The sequence below is a fragment of the Filicampus tigris genome, chromosome 16, assembly GCF_054856515.1.
Source record: "Filicampus tigris isolate MCC_2025a chromosome 16, RoL_Ftig_1.0, whole genome shotgun sequence".
NCBI lineage: Eukaryota > Metazoa > Chordata > Actinopteri > Syngnathiformes > Syngnathidae > Filicampus > Filicampus tigris.
The window spans coordinates 3,649,934-3,669,278 of NC_141232.1; the positions used below are offsets into that span (position 1 = coordinate 3,649,934).

General features: G+C 46.8%; 2 protein-coding genes across 2 annotated transcripts; one reads left to right on the forward strand and one right to left on the reverse strand.

The window, feature by feature from the left end:
* Positions 1–5,785: 5,785 nt before the first annotated feature.
* LOC147134136 (forkhead box protein K2-like) lies at positions 5,786–14,359 on the reverse strand. Its single transcript, XM_086056846.1, has 9 exons — positions 13,838–14,359; positions 11,417–11,611; positions 11,148–11,301; positions 10,802–10,948; positions 10,521–10,714; positions 9,526–9,725; positions 9,188–9,442; positions 8,926–9,096; positions 5,786–8,784 (listed from the first exon to the last, which is right to left on the reverse strand). Exons 1-9 carry the CDS (start codon positions 14,131–14,133, stop codon positions 8,609–8,611), a joined length of 1,788 nt encoding a protein of 595 aa, XP_085912972.1. The 5' UTR covers positions 14,134–14,359; the 3' UTR covers positions 5,786–8,608.
* Positions 10,241–19,308, forward strand: LOC147134137 (keratin, type I cytoskeletal 50 kDa-like). The gene is made up of 8 exons (XM_086056878.1): positions 10,241–11,628; positions 13,815–17,576; positions 17,911–17,993; positions 18,090–18,246; positions 18,342–18,503; positions 18,641–18,766; positions 18,861–19,081; positions 19,176–19,308. Exons 2-8 carry the CDS (start codon positions 17,208–17,210, stop codon positions 19,276–19,278), a joined length of 1,221 nt encoding a protein of 406 aa, XP_085913004.1. The 5' UTR covers positions 10,241–11,628; positions 13,815–17,207; the 3' UTR covers positions 19,279–19,308.
* The last annotated feature ends 37 nt before the right edge of the window (positions 19,309–19,345 follow it).

Consider the following 19,345-nt stretch of genomic DNA (forward strand, 5'->3'; position numbering starts at 1 on the left):
TTTTTCACAATATAGAAATCATGTCATCATACTGTGACATGACATTACAGTGTGACATCATATGATGACATCATAGCGCGGTGCAGCACGACATGGTCACATGACCCGTCTTTTACAGGAAAGTATGCCAATCACAATTGTTTGGCTGACAAAGCTCACATGGCACCACAATCATCGTCACTACACACACACACACACACACACACACACACACACACACACACACACACAGACATGGCTGCGCCCCACACGCATGACATGCCATGTTTTTCCGCAAGCACAACGCCCAAAATTCCTGCTGGGCGTTTTAACCACCATCGCCATTTTGGCTATCGGCTCGTAGCGTCGCGTACTCGATTCTGCTCCCTGGTTGGCCAGAAGCTCCTCATGACAAAAAGACGCGCTGCAACATTATGTTAGCGTCTCATTAACATTCATGCCCTTGTCGGCGAGACTTCTGCCAAGGCCAAAGCGCCCTAATTTGGATGCTCGCCAAACGTTGGTGGCCAACAAGCAAACGTGAAGGCACTGCCGCGTGCATGGCCACTAGCCACCGCTAGTTAGCGCTGTGCTTGTGACTGACACCGGCGTAGCATGCTGGCTAATGGCTAACACGCCTGCTGCTGTCGTAGACACGACCAGCTTTCTTGGCTAGCTGTCGTTTTAGCTACGTGTCTTCGTCTCAATGTCTTTTTCACCTGGTGTCTTTTTGTTTCTGTGTCTTTTTGCCTCGGTATCATTTCCACTAAGTATGTTGACGGCGCAATGTCTTCTTAGCCATGCGTCTATTCGAATAGAAATCTTTTAGACCAGAGATGAATAAAAAGACACAAATATGTAGTTAGCATTAGCCGCAAGTGTTTGTGGCGCTGCCTTGAATGCTAACCTTTGAGTTGATTAGCATTTCAATGAAGGTGGTTTGCACTTTAAAGGTCAACGCAAAGGTTAGCGAGCACACCGCTAACACGTTATCAGCAAAACACAGGAAGAATTTGTCGGCGGATGGCCACCACTCAAAGTGACAGACGTGCTGTTGTCATAGTGACCGACTGGCCCAAGACTTAATCTTCATCTGATGATGATAATGAGGATAAAAGGTTAAAAAATGTTATCCGATTGTTTTTTTTTCTTGCTGTTGTTTTTGGTGTATTTGATCCATATTTGATCCAGTTGGCCTTTCTTTTTTTTTTTGTTAACCATTGATGAGCTTCTCTTTGTGCGTACAGCGAGACGGAGGTAGCTCCAAAAAAAGCCAGTACAGTATCCTGCTGGTTACGTAACAGGCTCACATTCCAGGTAGGATTCCAGACTGGCTCCAAACTGAGCGACAAAAACAAAAAGAGAAGGACAGAAGACAAAGAGAAAACACGCAAAGAGGAAGATCAGACGGACAAATAACCCGAGAAATTAAAAACGCAGACAGAGAAAGAACAAGGCCCCAAATATTGTGATGACAAAACCTGACATCACATCAACTGTAGCTTGAAACCTTACTTCTAAAAATTCAAATTGTAGAATGAAAACATAATTTCTAAACGTGAACCTTGTTCAAAACATAAGCCAGGCTTAAAATCTTAACTTTGAAACCCAAACTCTGTCTTACAACCGTCATCATATAATTGAGACTTGAACCCTTACTTTAAAACACTAACCCTAAATTCAAAACCCTAACTGAGACTTGAGAGCCCAATTTTAAACCCGGATTTCATATATGAACCCCGACCAGTGTCGTAGTAGTCTTGTGTGTACTCAGAAAACGTGTAGCGTGTATGTTGTTTGTTAGCATACTTTGTGCATGCAGTGTTTTGTGGTATGCGTAGAATGTGTAGTGTTTTTGTAGTTTGTGTGCATGTGAGTTGTGTGCATGTTTGCGTCGTGTGCAAGTCTATAGTCTATCTGTGTGTAGCCTGTATAATGTGTGTATTGTGTGCGTGTTGTGTATACTCGTATATTGTGCTTGTGTGCATGCTGTTGCGAGTACTTGTTGCGAGTTGCCTTTGTGTTGTGTGTGCGTGTGATGTGTCTAGCGTGCATGACAGTTCCATCTTGTCCTCCTGGACCTGGCATTCATTTGGTGTCTAGTGTGTGTGCGTGTGTGGGGCGCGGCGGGCTGGCAGCTCGCTGGAAGTGTTGGTCGACTTGCTGAATAATACAAAGCAAACAGTGACCTACTTTCCAGGCAGGGAACAAACCTCTCGCAAAACCCGGATGAAGATTTTCCCTCCCAGCCGGAACCGGAGCGCGCGGAGCGGACTGCGAGCGTGGGAGGCCCCATGGCGTGTCACTGGATCCGTCGCGCACTTTGGGGCCTCCCACAAATGTGCTTAAACGGGCAAGCGCAGGAATAGTGCGGAGAGGCCCCCGCCGGTCGCGAGCCTGGCCTCCTGAGCAGGAATGTTGCTCTTGTAAGCCGACCAACCGGGCCTGTCGTGGGATGTCGCAATTAAAAAAATAAAATAAAAATAAAAAAAACAGCCCACAAAGACAGACTGACAAATACCCTATTCCTCAATTCACGTAAATATACATCCAGGCATTTGATGACGGTCCCCATTGAGGTCACGTATAGGAGCTGGAGATGAGCCCGATTTTAGGACAGACGCAGGAACGGTACGTCCTGGACAATCATTTAGTTGTGCTTACAACAGATGATCCGTCCGATACTACAACATCAGTTGCAAACTTGGAATGATATACATTTCAATCAAAGTACCCCAATTTTGTATGAGTTGATTTTTGTGGAATGTACAAAATGAACATCCGAATGGCATTTTTGTCCTACATCTGATCTGCTTGATCCAATGTGGCCCCCGGTAGCACTGATATAAAAAATGTGTGGCCCCCTCCCGCAGCATTTCAGTTTCCCTGATCGAGACAAAAAAAAGGGACTGGTCACCTGTCAAATGTCAGGGCACTTATCGACAACAGACAAACTCCACACAAAAAAATTGGAAGCAGGAGTCTGAGAATTGCGAAGCACACGTGCTCACCACTTCTAACACGGAAACTTGATCACAATCACTGAACACTACGTTTGTGCTGACAGAACAAAGTTCAAGAGCAGAGCGATAATCATTGAGTGATCCGAAATGACATCCAGGAAGTCGGTGGGGGTCACGTGGCTGACAAGTCAAGGACAGGTCACATATGTAGGCCAATTTGTCGGCAGCAGGAGCAAGTTTGCATGGCAGGGACCTACTCAAAATTCATCGCAGGCCACCAGTGTACCAATACTTTTATCCACACTCCACATTTTTTTACATGTCCAAACATTCCACATCTGATCCACTTTTCACCTATTTTGGGGATGTCACTACTTTTGTCCAAGTGCGATATATTTCCGACGGGTCTTAATAGTGTGGACCAAACATTTCCACTTCCTGTAGGTGTCCAAATACTTTTGCCCACGCTCCACATTTCGTGCACGTCCCAATACAGGGAGTCCCCACTTTGCGAACGAGTTCCATTCCCACCCTGGCTATGTAACCTGAATTTCCGCGCATGTCGGATTTTACCGTTAAAGTCGAAATTTACATCAAAATGCTTGGCATAAAAAACGAAAATACATTAAAATAAAGGGCACACGATGCTGTACGTAGCATTACTGCTGAGAACTGCATGGAGGAGAGCGAAAAAGACACACACGACCGAGACACTCTGCGCATGCTCAACCGCACCGCAAGCAGTGCTGGTCTTTGTAGTACAAGAAGTGCTTGTATGCGGAAGTGCGGTGTTTGGCGCGCAACCACCGCAAATACACGAGCAGAGGTAAACAAGCTCAGAGACGCAGCATTAAAGTACACTTTTCACGCGAGGAGGAAACCAGCCGCTTCATTCACGTGGTGAGTGACATGAATATGAAGTGTTTTATTGACAGTTGAGAGTAACACGCGGAAATGACGTCTATTTGAGTGACGACGTTGTGCGTCGCCGTCACAGCGCAGCAACTCTGTCCGCTCAATCATGTAAACGGGGATATTCAGAATGTTTCAGAAATCTGTATTTTGACTTTAACCCGAATATTGACTGAACGTAATGTAAACGGGATATTTAGAATGTTTCAGAAATCAGAATTGGGACTTTAATCTGAATATTGACTGCATGTAAACATAGTCACTATGGTGCTGGGGACAAAATGGAGAAGGAGGCACGGGCGTCGCAAAGTCGAAACGTCGTAGGTCGCGTACGTCGCAATATGAGGACTGCCTGTAATTTTGTCCATATTCCGCATTCTGCTGGTGTCTTAATACTTTTGACCAGACGCCACATTTTCACTTCCTGTAGGCGTGTTGCCATGGAAACAGAGAGGAGCTTCTCCATCTGCAGGCCTCATGCAGGAAGACGATTATGACACCAAAAATTAATAAAACAAAATAATAGGACGAATAGGACAGCAGGAGTGTAACGTTTTAAGTAATTGCTACTGCCTGACGTCATCTAATTATCTAACTACGGGAAGCCGCAATATTCGAAACGTGACTTCATTAATACTACGTGAATCTTAGTTTTTTTTCATTTCAAAACTAATCTTGAATTAGGAACGTTAATGTCATAGTACAATTTAACCTTTCAAATAAAATGCCCCAGCCATTTAATCCTACTACTATTATTATTATTTTTTTGCTGAAAAACCGAGCCTTGAGAAAATCCAACGACCCGGAGGGAGGCTGTCTGAAGATCACATTCCTAACCACAACAATGACCAGATTGTTCACAGCAAATCAATTAGTTTCAACATTTGGTGTTTTTTTTTGTTTTTTTGCATTGACTGTCATGAGCTGGTGTACCTAATGAAGTGGCCAGTGGTGTTGCGTCACCAAACCCTTGTGACTGGCGTTCAATTATCAGTACAGAAAACTCCCCAATTGGATTTGTCAACTAAAAATAGTGACGAGCTCTTCTGTGTGGTCTTTTACGTCTTCCACTTTTGTCGTGGCTTGATCACGGCGAGCTATTTGTGTCATGCGACGATTTAGCCGAGTTGATTTGCTGAGGATTACCACAAATAGTTTGGCCCGCTCTTGGCCCTGCAAGACCGTTAGCGTGTCCAGGAAAAAGCAGGACTACAACTATTGGCTCAACGCATCTTTCATCATGTCATTATTGATTACGGCAAATGACATTCAGTGATGAGAAGACACAGATCATTTTTTCCCACAATGATTAAGAAACAAATATTCTTTTGACACATCTCCGCCAATTGTCACAACGTTGGTGACGAAAAGCCACAAGCAAAATGGAAACAAAAATCTTGGAAGGAAAAAAATGGGCTTTCATCATGGAATATTACAACCCTTTTTTCCAAAATAAATCTGGTTTAATCTGTTGTAAATTCCTTTTTTTTTTTAAATAATTCTAGAAAAATACTACAAAAATCTTTTAAAAAATAGGACTAATGTCATCAGTCTCATAATTCAGCTCTTAAAACTGTATTTAGTCTTGTCAGAATTTCTTTTAAAAAAAAATACAATATGCTTGCATTTAAAAATGCTCTATTAGTTTTTCTTTCCCACTGAGCGCGGTTGCCATGGAGACGCTGCCTACACCACAATGTTGGCATTTCTGCCGTTGAAGGATGCAAACGATGCAAAGGAGCCCACATTGCTACTTGCTGTCCGACACTATTTCACACACACATTTTAACTTCAATGAGTGATTTTCTTTTGCGTAAAAAAAAACAAAAAAAAACTGAGAACGTAGCCATGAGCGTGGCCACAGCGCCCCCCCGTGGAGGGAAACGGTCCATCGAGTCCAGTTGGTTGTGATAAAAAAATGGACAAAGAAGTGATGACAAAGACTTTAAATTAATTTATTAAAAAAAAAAAAAAAAAAAAGAAAACAAAAGAAAAAGCATTTCTCCGCTGAGGCTGAACAAACATGTTTTTTTTACTCTTTCTTCGTTTGGGACGTTTACAATCAGAAACTTGCAGGGGGGTTAACTCAAATTATGACACAAACCTTTGAGTGTTCCTTTGTTTTTCTTTTTTTTTTTCTGCCAGCGGGAGGGAGATGAAGCGTGAAAAAAGGAGATGACAAGGTAATCAAAACAAAACAAAAGAGGACAAACATTGAATCAAGTGCAGGTGTGTTTTTTTCTTTTTCTCTCTCTCTCTCGCTCTCTTTTTCATGCAGGCTTTGTCTTTGTTCAAGTCCTCCAATGTGGCCAAGGCGTCACAAAATTCCAGACAGGAAAGCTTGAGAAAAGCCGCTTTTCCATTTGTTCCAGTCCAGCTACACATCCATATACTAGTACACTCTTAGTAGTAGTAAAAGGCAAGATGTTAACTAGTAAAATCACAAGGAGTACTAGTAGCACACAGTTAAGTCACCAGTGCACATTTTTGTTTCACCAGTAACATGTAGTTGTCCTACTAGTACGGAAAAAGCCCCTACTAGTACAAGTACATACTGTATCCTTGAAATCCAGAGTGAGGTAGTACCCAAAGGTGGTACTAGTAGTTGGACAAAGTCATTCTACATGTGCGTCCTAGTTGTTCTCCCAGTTAGGACAAAGAGTGTACAAGTAGCTGCATATCAAAAATATGGATGTTGTTTTGAGCTTTTACGCAATCTCAAACAGCTTGATGGAAAGTGTCGCCAGTAGTGGAAAATTGTCTGCTAAATTGTCCAACATGTGAGGACAAAGCGCATACTTGAGGCAGACATCAAGAAGACAGTATCTCCTTGATAAGGAAGCTACTAGTGGACATGCCGACTAGTTGGGCCTAGTAGTGTTACTAGTGCAACACTGCAGCTTACTGGTAATGTTGAATTGCAATCAAGTCAAGCCAGCAGCAGGATAGTGTTACTACTAGTAAGTGTGTCCTAGTTGTTCTACTAGTGAGCTGGATTCTCTTACTAGTGCAGGCAAAGAGTGTACTAGCATGTGGAGCTATCAAGGGCATGGAATAAATGCTAAAACAGCTTCCCATATGGGGGTTTAGGTCTGGCTTCCAGGTCTTTTAACAAGCATGGCGCCTGTATTTTGGAAGTGAAAACAAAGAAAAAAAAAGTCCTCCGCTCCACACGGCGGCGCTGTTGAGGGGATTGGAAGTTGCGAATCGAGCGGCTAGCTGCCAAGCGTGGAGGAATCATCCGGAATCCCCTTTTCTGATTGGGTGGCTGTTTTTGTAAGATGGCCGCCACCCACGCTGCCGCCCGGCTGGTCTGGATGAAAAGGTTCAAGTGGGGGAGGGGGGTGCTTTTTAGGGGTGGGAGGGGTCTCCATTCTGCTGAGGTAGATGCGACAGAAGGGTGGCGCTAAGGTGGATGTAAGGCGGTCGTGTTTGGCCTGTCCGTTCCACACCGCTCTTTTTTTTTTTTTTTCCTTTTCACTCTTCGCTCCTCTTTTGGCACCTCAGGCGAGACGAGCAGGGTTGCAAAATTCCCAGAATTTTCTAAACTTTCCGTGGGAATTAACAGGAAGTGAAAATTCCACTTGCATGCCTTTCTGTGAGTCTTCCAGTCGCAACCTCCCGATGACACTCGAAGCTCGTTGTCCGCTTCCGTCTCAGAAGATCATGTTTGAAGCGTCGCCGCGACAACAGAAAGCTTTCGGAGGGAAGCCAGCCAATGAGCTTTTCTGTCGTGTCATCAACAGAGAGACTGGAAGCGTCACTGAAAAACGTGCAAGTGGTAGTCCTTGGAAACGGACTGGTCCATTCATGGATCAAAACAGCTGTTGTGAACTCAGAAAGTGGCTTAGTTATTTACCTTGTTTCTTTTTAACCCATACAGATTTGTATTTTTTTATGGAGTGGACAAAAAATACAACTTTAGCAAATTTTTGCTATTCGCAGGGGTCGTGCCTTTTTGGTTCTTCCCAAAATTTCACCCAAATTTGAAAATGTTTACTTTTTGTTGGTTGTTTAAAGGAAAATATATTTGAACAGTCTGGACTAAAACAAGCAGATTTCTCCCAATTGTGATGCTATTTTTTGCCATTTTTTTCCACTTACCAGCCGTCACTTGGTGGACTTTTTTAAATTTATGAAAATGTGAAAAATGCACAAGTTTAAGTGCTGCTCGAGCAAAGTGGGGGAAAAAAACAGCAATTTGATGATGATGATGATCCACAGTGCAATTTGTGGCCCGCTACATTCAGCTTTACCTAATTGCACATTTTTGGTGGGGGCAGAACCGATCCTAAATTTGCTGAAAATTGTTTGCTTCTTGGTGCCACGGGGGGATGAGGGGCTTTATGTCTATAAATAAGTATCTGGATTTTTTTGGGGGGCGCCCGATTTTGAATGGAAGTCTGACAAAACAAAATGTTTGATATTAATGCTTGAATGTGATACTTAACCAACGAAAAGATCAACGATTCTCAGTTAATTCCCATGAAAACTTTACAAACTTTACTCCCCAGATGAACTTCCCGTGGAAATTTCCCCAAACCTTCCCAAAATTTACAACGACAAAACAAACTTTCCAGAAATGTACTGAAAACCTTCTGGAAATTTATGGGAAAAAAAAAAAAAAAATCAACCAGATATTTCCCACTCTTTTGGAGCCCTCGAGACAAGTAAAAGAAAGGACGGTGGCGGTGATGGTGGTGGACGCTCTGCGGTGCTGTGTGGGGGGTGCGGCGGGGGTTCTTTTAAGGAGCTTAGTTGTTACCGTTGTCCGCTGGCCTCACCTCCTCCTCCGTTTTGGCCCGTTTGGCGTCGGGTGGCGCGCCGCCGCCCGCCTGCTGGTCGCCGTTCTGCCGCTTGATGGTGGGCAGCGACGCCGAGGCGGAGGCGTGGTCAGCGAGCAGGTGAAGCGGGCTCGCCACGGACGGACCTGAACGGCGACACAGCACGTTTTAGTCTGACATCGGGCCCCGTTTGCGCGGGGGGCTACGTTTTATGGGTGAAACAAAAACAACCACAAAAAAACGATTCTTTCGACAAAGGAATTAGCGCTCGATGTTTGTGCTCTGACCGCTGCTCTGTATGGCGGTGGTGACGCTGTGGTTTCCGTTCTGCGTGATGGTCTTGATGGGCAGCTGGTGCTGACCCAGGATGGCCACGGTTTGCAGGGGCCCGGATACCGCCGATGTCTGGATGATGCGGCCCACCGCGCCCGCGACGCCGGGCACCGCCTCCACTTTGACTGAGGACACACACACACACACACACACGATTTTGAAGCTGTTGAAATGATAAAGGCGGCAGATTGGCGCGTGACATGACCAGCGACCCACCTTTGCCGTCAGCTCGCTCTCCGTTCTCCTGCAGCTGCAGTTCGCTCTTGCCGATGACGGCGGCGGCCGGCTGCGTGATGACGGCGGTGGCGCCGGCGGGGATCTGCTGCAGCACGTGGACCGTCTGCACCGTCTGGACCGGCTGGGACGAGTTGGTGCTGACCGGCGACGCCATGGTGTAGGTGACCGGCTTCATGCTTTGAGGTAGCTGACCCTGCAGCGCGATCAGCACCGGCTGGTTGCCGACCGGAGAGCCTGGAAATGGCGCCGCGTTGCATATTAGCGCCGCGGCGATTCGCTGCTTTTAGAGCTAGTCCACCGATTATCCCGATTCCAACCTGGCGTGTTCTGTGCAAAGCGAGCTTCTTGGATGATTGCCAGTTTGGGTTGGACCACGGCGGCGGGGGCGGCGGCTACGGAGGAGGCGTCCATCTCCATGGGCACCGGGGAGCCCTCCCGGGACAAGCTGTCGGGGGTCTGCACGCCGCTGGAGTGAGCCGACAGCACCCCCGAGTGGTTGGGAGAGGCTGGGGCGCTCCTGAGGGAGAAGGAACGCGCAATGGTTTCATTTTTCCAAGACGGCGCAACAAAAGCGCAACGACGTTTGTTTTATCTTTTCGCGCCTTCGACGTCCATACACATTCGGTCGCATAAAGCAACTTTTGAAGCACTTCTACAACGTCGGGTGCGTCCGACTTGGGATTTTTTTTTTCGTCAGTTCTGCCGTCAATGGCTTGAGAAGGATCGCAACGGACAGAAATGACTATTGAATGGAAAGTCACAGCAGGATGACTTGAACATTTGCGGCCCCATTTTCAGAAAGAGTCTGAGCCCGTTTGGGTTCTTTTTTTGGCTCATTCTGCATTTCTGGGATCATTATCATTGATGGCAACTTTTCATTACAGGTTGAATTTATTATGATTATGATTTAATTAGCTTTATCTCAACATTTTTAAGGATTACCTTTCCAACAGCCCCAAACGTATCCTTCGTCGGACAGGGGTCTTCAATCCTGTTCCTCAAGCCCCCCCCCCCCCCCCCCCCCCCCCGGTTTCCAACTCTCCCTGCAGCAACACACCTGATTCAAATGATCAGGATCGTTATCCAGCTTCTGCAGACCTTGCTGATCATCTGAATCAGATGTGCTGCAGCAGGGAGAGATGCAAACGAGGCAGGACCGTGGTCCTCGAGGAACAGGATTGATGGCCCCTGTTCTAGGACGGCGGGAGGTTTTTCCAAGCCAGGATTTCAGCAGTTTCTTACAGTTGGAAATAACTTTCAAAGCCAAGGACATGGGATCCAGGCAACAGTTTCCCTGGAGTGCCAGGCTCACCTGGAGGAGAGGGTTCCATGCGGGGTCCTGAAGCAGGGGACGCCGCGGGGCCGTCGTTTCCTGAAGGCCTGATCAACGAGCTTGCCCTCGGAGGACGGGTCTATCCTCCAGAAGGAACCTTTGCCGGGCTCCTCCTGCGAGCGCGCCACCTTGATGAAGTAGCGGTTCAGCGACAGGTTGTGGCGGATGGAGTTCTGCGGCAGGAGGCAAACAAGGAAGCCAGGGCGGGACGTGAGCCGGGGGGCCCGTCGCTCAAGCGGCGCACCGTCAATCAGACGCACCTGCCAGCCTTTGTCTGCGGTTCTGTAGTAGGGGTAGTTCTTGGTGATGTGGTTGTAGATGCCGTTGAGCGTCAGCTGCTTGTCCTGCGCCAGCGTGATGGCCTGAACGATCAGCTGGGCGTACGAGTAGGGCGGCTTGGAGTCGTCCTGGACAAAGGCAAAGTGGACTTGATTCATTTCAGCTTCTCGAGATATTTAACCCTGACCCACCCGTGAAATCCTACTCCCCCCACCCCCCCCCGCCCGAGCCGGGGCTTTGGTGCTGCTTTGTGGCATCGTGCGCACGGTGTTACTGTGAAGGGTTTTGCTGCGCTTGCGTTACGCAATCCACGTTTGGGACTCTCACCTTGGGACTGTCCTCGCCCGACGCGTCCTTGTCGTTCTCGGGCTGAGAGTTGTCGTTGATCAGCTGCAGCTCGGCCGAGCTCACCACGCGGCCCCCCATGCGGTACCCCGACGAGCCGGCCCCCCAAGGGCTGGACGGGCACGAGATGGCGGCGCTGAACAACAAGGCGAGGACGCGTCAAGGTCGGACGAGACATTTCAAAGGACCGGACTCGAAGGCGCAGTTAGAAGAGCGGAAAACAAACGACGATTGCAAGGACAGTTAATTACCTGATGGTTCCGGTGGGCGAGGGCAGCGGACTCATGAGGTGGGCGAGGTTGTCGGGAATGTTGATGGTGAGCGGCGCAAAGTGAGGCTGCACCGGCTTGACGGGAGACTCGGGGGCTTCGCGCCTCGTCTTCCTGCCGCTGGACAGAGCCGTGAAGGTGATCTTGATGTTGGTGCTGGGGAACCTGAACGTGCACCTGAGCGGAGGGCAAAGGTACATTTTTTTTATTTTTTTTTATTGCCCACCCTACCTATTATCCCATCAAATAACCAGATGAAAAAATATTTCACCAACACCCATACACAAAACGCATGCGAGGTTCCGATCTGTTTACATCTCTAACATTTGACGCCAGGCTCGGCTCGATTGCGCAATGTCAACAAACGAGGGCGGGAGGGAAAAGGAAGGCGGGAAAGTGCGTGGGCGAGACAAGAACGCGGCGGGCGTTGACATCAGCACCGAGGAATCCAGGCAACGCACACGGAGCTCCGTAAACACAGAGGAGGCTCGTTGCGGTTGTTTTATGTCGCCGTCCATATGGGAAGGGGATGACGTCATCATTATGCGACGAGCACTTGGCTTTGAATGCGTTCACACACGATACTTTCAGCAAACCGACTTGGTTGTGTCACGGTGTTAAGCAGCCTGCATCCCAACAAGAGAACTCAGGCGGAAAGTTTGACAAAGCCTGGAAAATGGCATTCAATTTAGGCTATGTGTCTTATTTTGCGCAATGACTCAGAGGAATTTCAAACTCATCCTATTCGAGAAGCTAACCAGGCCAAAGCGGCAAAGCGACAAAAGCTTAGCTTGTTTGTATTAGGAGGCTCCAACTACCAGAGATGAATTCTTTGTGTGTTTCAACATACTTGGCAAGGCAAGCACATTTGGATTGTGATGTCGAAGACTTGTTATGAAACATCCACCTCGGGCAGGAATTTAAGGCTCAACTTAATTCTTGAAGCGGAAGAGGCCATAGAAGCAGTGACAAAAGCGGTTTCTTCTTCTTTGCAAAGTGAAGATGAAAACAGCGAGTATAATAATAAAAGAACAGTACAAGTTGATGGCTCATTACAACAAAAGTCTGGTTAAGACTTATTTTCAGAAACAACGAAAGGCGCATCTAATAAATTATCAAATTAATTGGTGACTATTTTCTTGTTCACTTGAAAATTGTGCAAATCCTCGTTATTTCAGCCCCTCAATAATAAATATTCTCTGACATCTGTTGTCCTCCACAAAAGCAGACAGATTCTTAAATGTGTGTTGAATCAAAATAAGACATTTTGCTGGAGTTGGGCCGAAAACCGCTGTCAAAATCTGGTGAATTTCATATTTTTTCACAAACCTAAAATATCGGTCAGTCCACACGTGAGCGTACCTCAAATTCTTGATTGATCTAAAAGTGTTGAAAAGGCTTGAGCCCGTTGGCGATGCAATGTTAATGGTTAACCAAACGTCTTGTGGTTTTTTTGGGGTCTCCTGAAAAAAGTGATGATTTTAGAGGCACGAGGATTCTGCCAGCAATTTGCAAAAATATGCTTTTACTTTGGAAAATAATAATCAACATTTTTGGGCTAGAGGACTAGAAATCTGAGAATATTTTATTGAGAGGCTGAAATTCAGGAGATTTAGACAATTTGAAGTTAATTACAATTATAGTTAATTGATTAATTGTTGCACATCTTGAAACATTACAATGTAAAAATATGAGTGGTATTTACCGCCCCCCCCAAACCCGTTACAAGCAATTGTTAATTAGTAAAATAACTATTTTCACCAAAATGTTATTTTGTGATGTTTTACTTGTTTTTATTAACAAATCATCCACTTTTGAGTGGAGTCTTCTTTGTGAACCTTAGTAATCTAAATAAATTCTGACAAATGCCTTTAAAACGTCAAATATAATTCTTTAATGAACTCTTGCTCTCATAGAAGCGAGGCCAAAACAAAAAAAAAAACCAGCGTGCGTATGTGTGTGTGTTTTGTCGTTTGTGCGTGACCTGGGGCGGAGACACTTTTGGTTTGTTTACGTCCAGCGGCTCCATTCACAAAACACACCAGCACCCAGCTAATGCTAACCGCAGGCTAGCACTCTGGTCGACACATTGGGCTCAATAACGCCAACACGTCTTCCGAAAGATGACATTCAGTGGATTAATAAGCACTTGCGAACCAACATTAGGCCGCGTGAGCTAGGCAGTGCTAGCTCAGCAGCAGCGACGCGCTAACGTGGCTAACAAGAATGTCAACAAAGACGATAGAGGAAGGAGACGCATCGCGGCTAACAAGCTAAAACACGTGCTGCCTCCAAAACCCAAGAAAAAAAAACAGTGAAGCCCCACATCACGAAGGTTGTTGCTTTATTGTCAAACTAGCTTAGCGTCCCCATGTTGCAGGCGGGGGGCTTCGCACTACTCACATCGGCGGCAGCTGCAGCGGAGCGGCGCCCCGGCGGAGGAACACACCGTCCACGAAGACCCCGTTCTTTCCCAGGCAGCGCAGGTAGAACTCTCCCCCTCCACCGGCACCGTCGTCGCTGGCCGTGAAGATCTCCAGGTGCCGCCGCGAGATGAAGCTCGAGTGACCCATGCTGACGTCCACGGAGCCCTGCGACGAGTTGCGGCCGATGCTCACGGAGCGCTTCTTCATCACATACTCGAACTCGCGGCCCTCGAGCCGCGCCACCGGCCCGGACGAGCCGCTCACCGCAGCCATGCTCAACGCGAGGGGCGGGCGGCTGAATGAACTCAGCACGAGTGGGGCGGGGGGGGGGGGCTACGCGGTGGAGGCCGAAAGCGAGCCGACCTACAAGCGGGGCATCGAATTTAGAAGCGCAATTTGGAGGGGAACATGCGAGGCCGGGGACATCGGCTCCGACCCACCGCCGAGAGAAAGGCCAGCGTCGAGACGTGCTACCTACCCGCGAGTGAGGGGGGCTGGATGCGGGTGGATAGACGACGCCCTCGGCCAATCGCGTGCGAGGAGGGTGATGTAGCGTCGAGGAACCGGCCAATCGGAGGAAAGTAGTAATCCGATGACACGTTCAAGATCGGTTGAATGGCACTGTCTGCACATATGGGAGGACGTGAGGCAGTGCGGAGGAATGGCGACACAGTGGGTCTGTGTCTCTTTTGGTCATTGGATATTATGTTTGGAAGCAGATATAAGAAATGGAAAAACGACTCCTTATTTGAATTTCATTTTAAAATACAAACACCAAAATTGAAATACACCTTAATGTTCTTTTACTTGTCTGGAACGAGTAAGCGAATGTCTAAAAATGTGTTTATTTTCCATTTTTAATTCTAAAACGAAAATAGAATACAGCACGTGACACGAATCGAAATACGGCTCGTATATCTGTTTTAGATTCCGGGAAGTTTTCACTGAAAGCATTTCTCACACTGACCCGAAGATGGCGATATGTACTGTAATGCTCCATCTCCAGCCTCATTCCACAAACGCTACACTTGGAGAAAATTGTTGGTTCCCCTCTGTTAAAATAATAATAATAACAACAATCATCATAATAATAATAGATAAATGACAAGTTAATTAAAATTACCCATTGAAAATTACACATTGCTTTTGGATTGTGGTTCAGCAGGTTAATCTTTAAAAAATTAACTCATGAAACAGGCTTGGACAAAAATGAGGGAGGTTAAAGACTATGGTGACACACAAATAAGATTGCATTTTCTTTTCGGCTGGTGATAAGATAAAAAAGCATTGTAGAAAATCTGCCATTGCAGACTAAAGATGAGAACAGACTATTCAAAGACACTTGTCTTTCAGGACACCAGACACTGAGGTGACGTCTCAAGCAATGAAGATGTGCGGCATTTGCTAACCCAGATGTCAAAGTTGGTCATGTGAATCTACTTCACAAATTAGTATTTTGTGCACCCATTATATGTGACGATTTTATGGTCACACATTTGCATTTTGTGTCCATGGTGTATTAATAATGTGTCCACAAATTAAAAAAAAAATCTAATCTAATGTTTGACTGGTAATACTACAATTTAGAAATACAGTCAATCCCTGCATACCTGCAGTTCGGCACCCACAGGTTCGCATATTCACGTTTTTTTTCTCTCCAATTTTTGTTTAAAATTTTCCTTTTAAAAAAAACTTGACTGAATCAAGGGCTACGCGGGCTTTCTCCCGTGCAAACTTGGTGCAAAATGACACCTTTGGACCCTGGTACAACATTGCTATTTCTCCCACCATTTTGACACTCTGGTACACGTACATGAACATGAACACAAACGCTCACACAAAGTGTGCACGTATGCACACGGACTCATTTGAACACATTCGTGTGTGCACAACTACATGCACGCGCCAAGTGGCTAGGTTGCATTGTAGGCACTCTTGCACTTGGTTATTGCAACATGACCGCAACACACCCACGCACACACAAACCGCCAACACGGACATGTGTGGGTGTGTGTATCCTAAAATGACTGAAGCAGGTTTGCGCGCACACACACACACACACACACACACACACACACAGCGTTAACGGCACACCTTGATCATCACACATTCCTCCAAACAAGTTTTATCCTGACACGGGCGAGGGAGGGGCGGGGTCACCTTGGACGAATTGCCCGACAATTACACGGCTTACACAACCGTTCACACACAAACAATAAACTAACATTTATAGCTTTATTTGATTTATAATAAGTCGTGGTTGGGCTGTGGGAGGAAGAACAAAGATTCAAACACGCAGACATTTTCCTTTATGGCACTCGCACAAACTGCACCAGTCACTGGCACAAGGCCAATTATATCCCAAAACGAAAAAATGTTTGTCAGTGATGTTTAGTTATTGTTCGTTCATCCAATGCAGAGGAAGACGGTGTGGCTTTCTTTTAGCTTCGCAAAAAAAAAAAAAAAAACACACAAAATGACTTCATTCATTTCGCTCATTAATTTTTTTCTTTACTGATTCTTTTCATTTTCTTTTCTTGCTTCAGAAAGTCATAAAACAACAAATGAACATCAAACGTGAAAACGCATCAAAGTGCTTGTCTAGGTGGAAACCAACAAAAGTCCAAAGAAAGTTACAATTTAAAAGTAAAATGGGGAGAAAACCAACTAACGAGCTCAAATTGAACCCACTTGCAAATGCAAAAAGAGAAGAATTAAAATAAACAAAAAGTTTTCGCCGCTCCGACGTTCCAAGCAAAAAAAAGGGTTATTGACAGGTTACCTGAAAGTGTCCACACCCACAACAAGAATTCTTCATGTAGGAGTCTGTGTGTGTGCATGCATTTGCATGTGTCAGTGTGCACATGAATGTGTGTGTGTGTGTGTGTGTATGTATGGTCAGGTCCCCAAATCATGGCATGAATGTGTGTATGATCAGGTCCCCAAATCATGGGACAGGGACACAATTGCCACAACTCTGGTGCTAAACGCGGCCACAATGGATTGGTCATGATGGGCAGACTATCAACTGGAGTTTGAGTCCGTTTCCAGTTCAAAGGCCTGCTGTTTGTATTTGGAAACGGTCACTATGAGATCCAAAGAGCGAAGGCAATTAAAGCACATCTACTTCATTTCAAATATATTGTGATGCTGTTTTAGAGCCATAATGCCAACCAACAATTGCGCTCATCATCCTGCATGTGCCGGGCATGAAGGGGCACGTTTAAGTGTGGAATGCTTCGGATTCCAGCGGGGGTCTCAAGCACCGGAGGGGCCGGACCCTCTCTCACTCGGGAGTGGGATAAAAGGAGGTTTCCGTTCCTTGCGGCGCATCCAGTCTGTTGATCATGACATCCTTCGCTCGCTCCCTTGCCTACTCAAGCGGAAGCCATGTCGGCGCCTGGCGGGCCCCCAGCGTGTACGCCGGCGCCGGGGGCCGAGGGGTCCGCATCTCCAGCGTGGCCGCCCCCGCGTGTTACTCCTCCGCCGGAGCCGCCTTTGACTTGGCAGATGCCCTGGAGGTGGCGGACAGCGAAAAGGCGGCCCTGCAGAACCTGAACGGTCGCTTGGCGACCTATCTGGAGAAGGTGCGCAAGTTGGAAACGGCCAACGGTGATCTGGAGCTGAAGATCGGGAACTTCCACGAGAACGCCAGCACGCAGGAAAACAGGGACTGGAGCGCCTACAACGGGCCAATCAGGGACCTTCAGGAGCAGGTCAGCAGCCACCATCATGATCCAGTGAAAAACCTGAAATGACACCAGGGTTGTGGGAAGAAACCAAGTCCAAATACTTTGTTACCTTAAGTATATTTTTCCGGGAATTGTGCTTTATTTGCATTTTTATTTTTCTGATGACCTTTTACTTTTATTCTCTACATTTGAAAAATATTACAGTAGTACTTTCCACTCCTTACTTTGTCAAAACAGGCCCATTAATTTCTTGAATCACCACAAAAGAATCTGAAAATTCTCCTTCTGTACAATGTGACTACTTTTGCCACCTCTGACAAATATTGAGTATTTCCACTTTGTAAATGTCCTACTTTAGATCCTCGACGCCACTCGCATCAACGCGTCTCTCCAACTGGACATTGATAACGCCAAACTGGCGGCGGACGACTTCAAGCTCAAGTGAGTCCAACGCGTCAATCGTCTTCATGCCACGCCCTCAATGAACCATTTCTGTGTTTGCACTGCATTCGTTGATGCTTCTGTCTTTGACTTGAGGTACGAAAACGAGTTGGCGATGCGCCAGGCGGTAGAAGCTGACCTGGGGGGCCTGAAGCGGATTCTGGACGAGTTGACGCTAAGTCGCTCCGACTTAGAGATGCAGGTGGAGGGTCTGAAGGAAGAACTGATCCAAATGAAGAGGAACCACGAGGAGGTGTGAACAGTCTCAGCAAAGCGTTGAAGGCAATCCTTCCAACGTGCATTCAAGTCAAGACGGGAAGTCTTTCCAACCACCTCTGCCGTCCACAGGACCTCCTCGACGTGCGGTCTCAGATGAACGGACAGGTCAACGTGGAGTTAAACGCCGCCCCTCAGCAGGATCTCTCCGCCGTCTTGGCCGAGATCCGGCAACATTACGAGAAGGTCGCCGACAAAAAACGTACAGACCTGGACGACTGGTTCCAGGCCAAGGTGAATGTGAAATCCCTTCACTGGCTTGCTGAAAGCAACAATGTTTACTTGTAAGACATCCGCTCGAGGGAAGCCCTGGACAATGATAACGGTAAATAATGTTTGTCCTTCTTGTACTGAACCTGGCGGACATCCAGACAACCCAGCTCAACAAGGAAGTGGCGGTAAGCACAGAGACCCTGCAGACATCCAAAAGCGAAATGGGCGAAGTGCGAAAAACTCTCCAGGACCTGCAGATCCAACTGCAGGCGGAGCTCAGTCAGGTGAGCTCTCAGCAGACTTCATCTTCACCGCATCTTTTTTTTTTTTTTTTTAATTCTAATTTTGCTCCGGTTTAATGAATGGTGGTGCTGTCAGAAAGCGGCTCTGGAGGGAACGCTGGCCGAGACAGAATCTCGCTACGGCGCCATGTTGCTAGGCTACCAGAGGCAGGTGACGGCCTTGGAGGAGCAGCTGGCTCAGCTCAGGGCCGAAGTGGAGAAGCAGAAGGTCCAGTTTGCTGAGCTTCTGGACATCAAGACCAGGCTGGAAATGGAGATCGCAGAGTACCGCCGCCTGATGGACGGCGAGAAAATGAGGTGGGAGGAGCGACGCTCACATAAAGTCGCCAAAAACTCAAAACTAAAGATCTCTTTGTCAAGCGACTCGTCTTTTTCATGTCATTTCCTGCAGCTTGTCAGAAGTCAGCTGCGCCCACCATCTGGCCACCATCACCAAGGAGACCTCAGACAATGACAAAGATGACAGCTCAGAATCCGGCTCAGAATCCGAATGATGTCAACATCGTGTCATCACATTAAAACAAACAAAAAAACGAACTGATGTGTATTTTTGTTTTTTTG

What these genes read in the sequence shown, in the direction of transcription:
- LOC147134136 (XM_086056846.1), bottom strand. Translation starts at nt 14,133, where the DNA reads ATGGCTGCGGTGAGCGGCTCGTCCGGGCCGGTGGCGCGGCTCGAGGGC. An exon ending in AGAGCGAGCTGACGGCAAAG is followed by an intron (nt 9,097 to 9,187) that starts GTGGGTCGCTGG and finishes GTGTGTCCTCAG; the next exon opens with TCAAAGTGGAGGCGGTGCCC. An exon ending in CACCGCCATACAGAGCAGCG is followed by an intron (nt 8,785 to 8,925) that starts GTCAGAGCACAA and finishes GTCGCCGTTCAG; the next exon opens with GTCCGTCCGTGGCGAGCCCG.
- LOC147134137 (XM_086056878.1), top strand. Translation starts at nt 17,208, where the DNA reads ATGACATCCTTCGCTCGCTCCCTTGCCTACTCAAGCGGAAGCCATGTC. An exon ending in GCGGACGACTTCAAGCTCAA is followed by an intron (nt 17,994 to 18,089) that starts GTGAGTCCAACG and finishes CTTTGACTTGAG; the next exon opens with GTACGAAAACGAGTTGGCGA. An exon ending in ATGGACGGCGAGAAAATGAG is followed by an intron (nt 19,082 to 19,175) that starts GTGGGAGGAGCG and finishes CATTTCCTGCAG; the next exon opens with CTTGTCAGAAGTCAGCTGCG.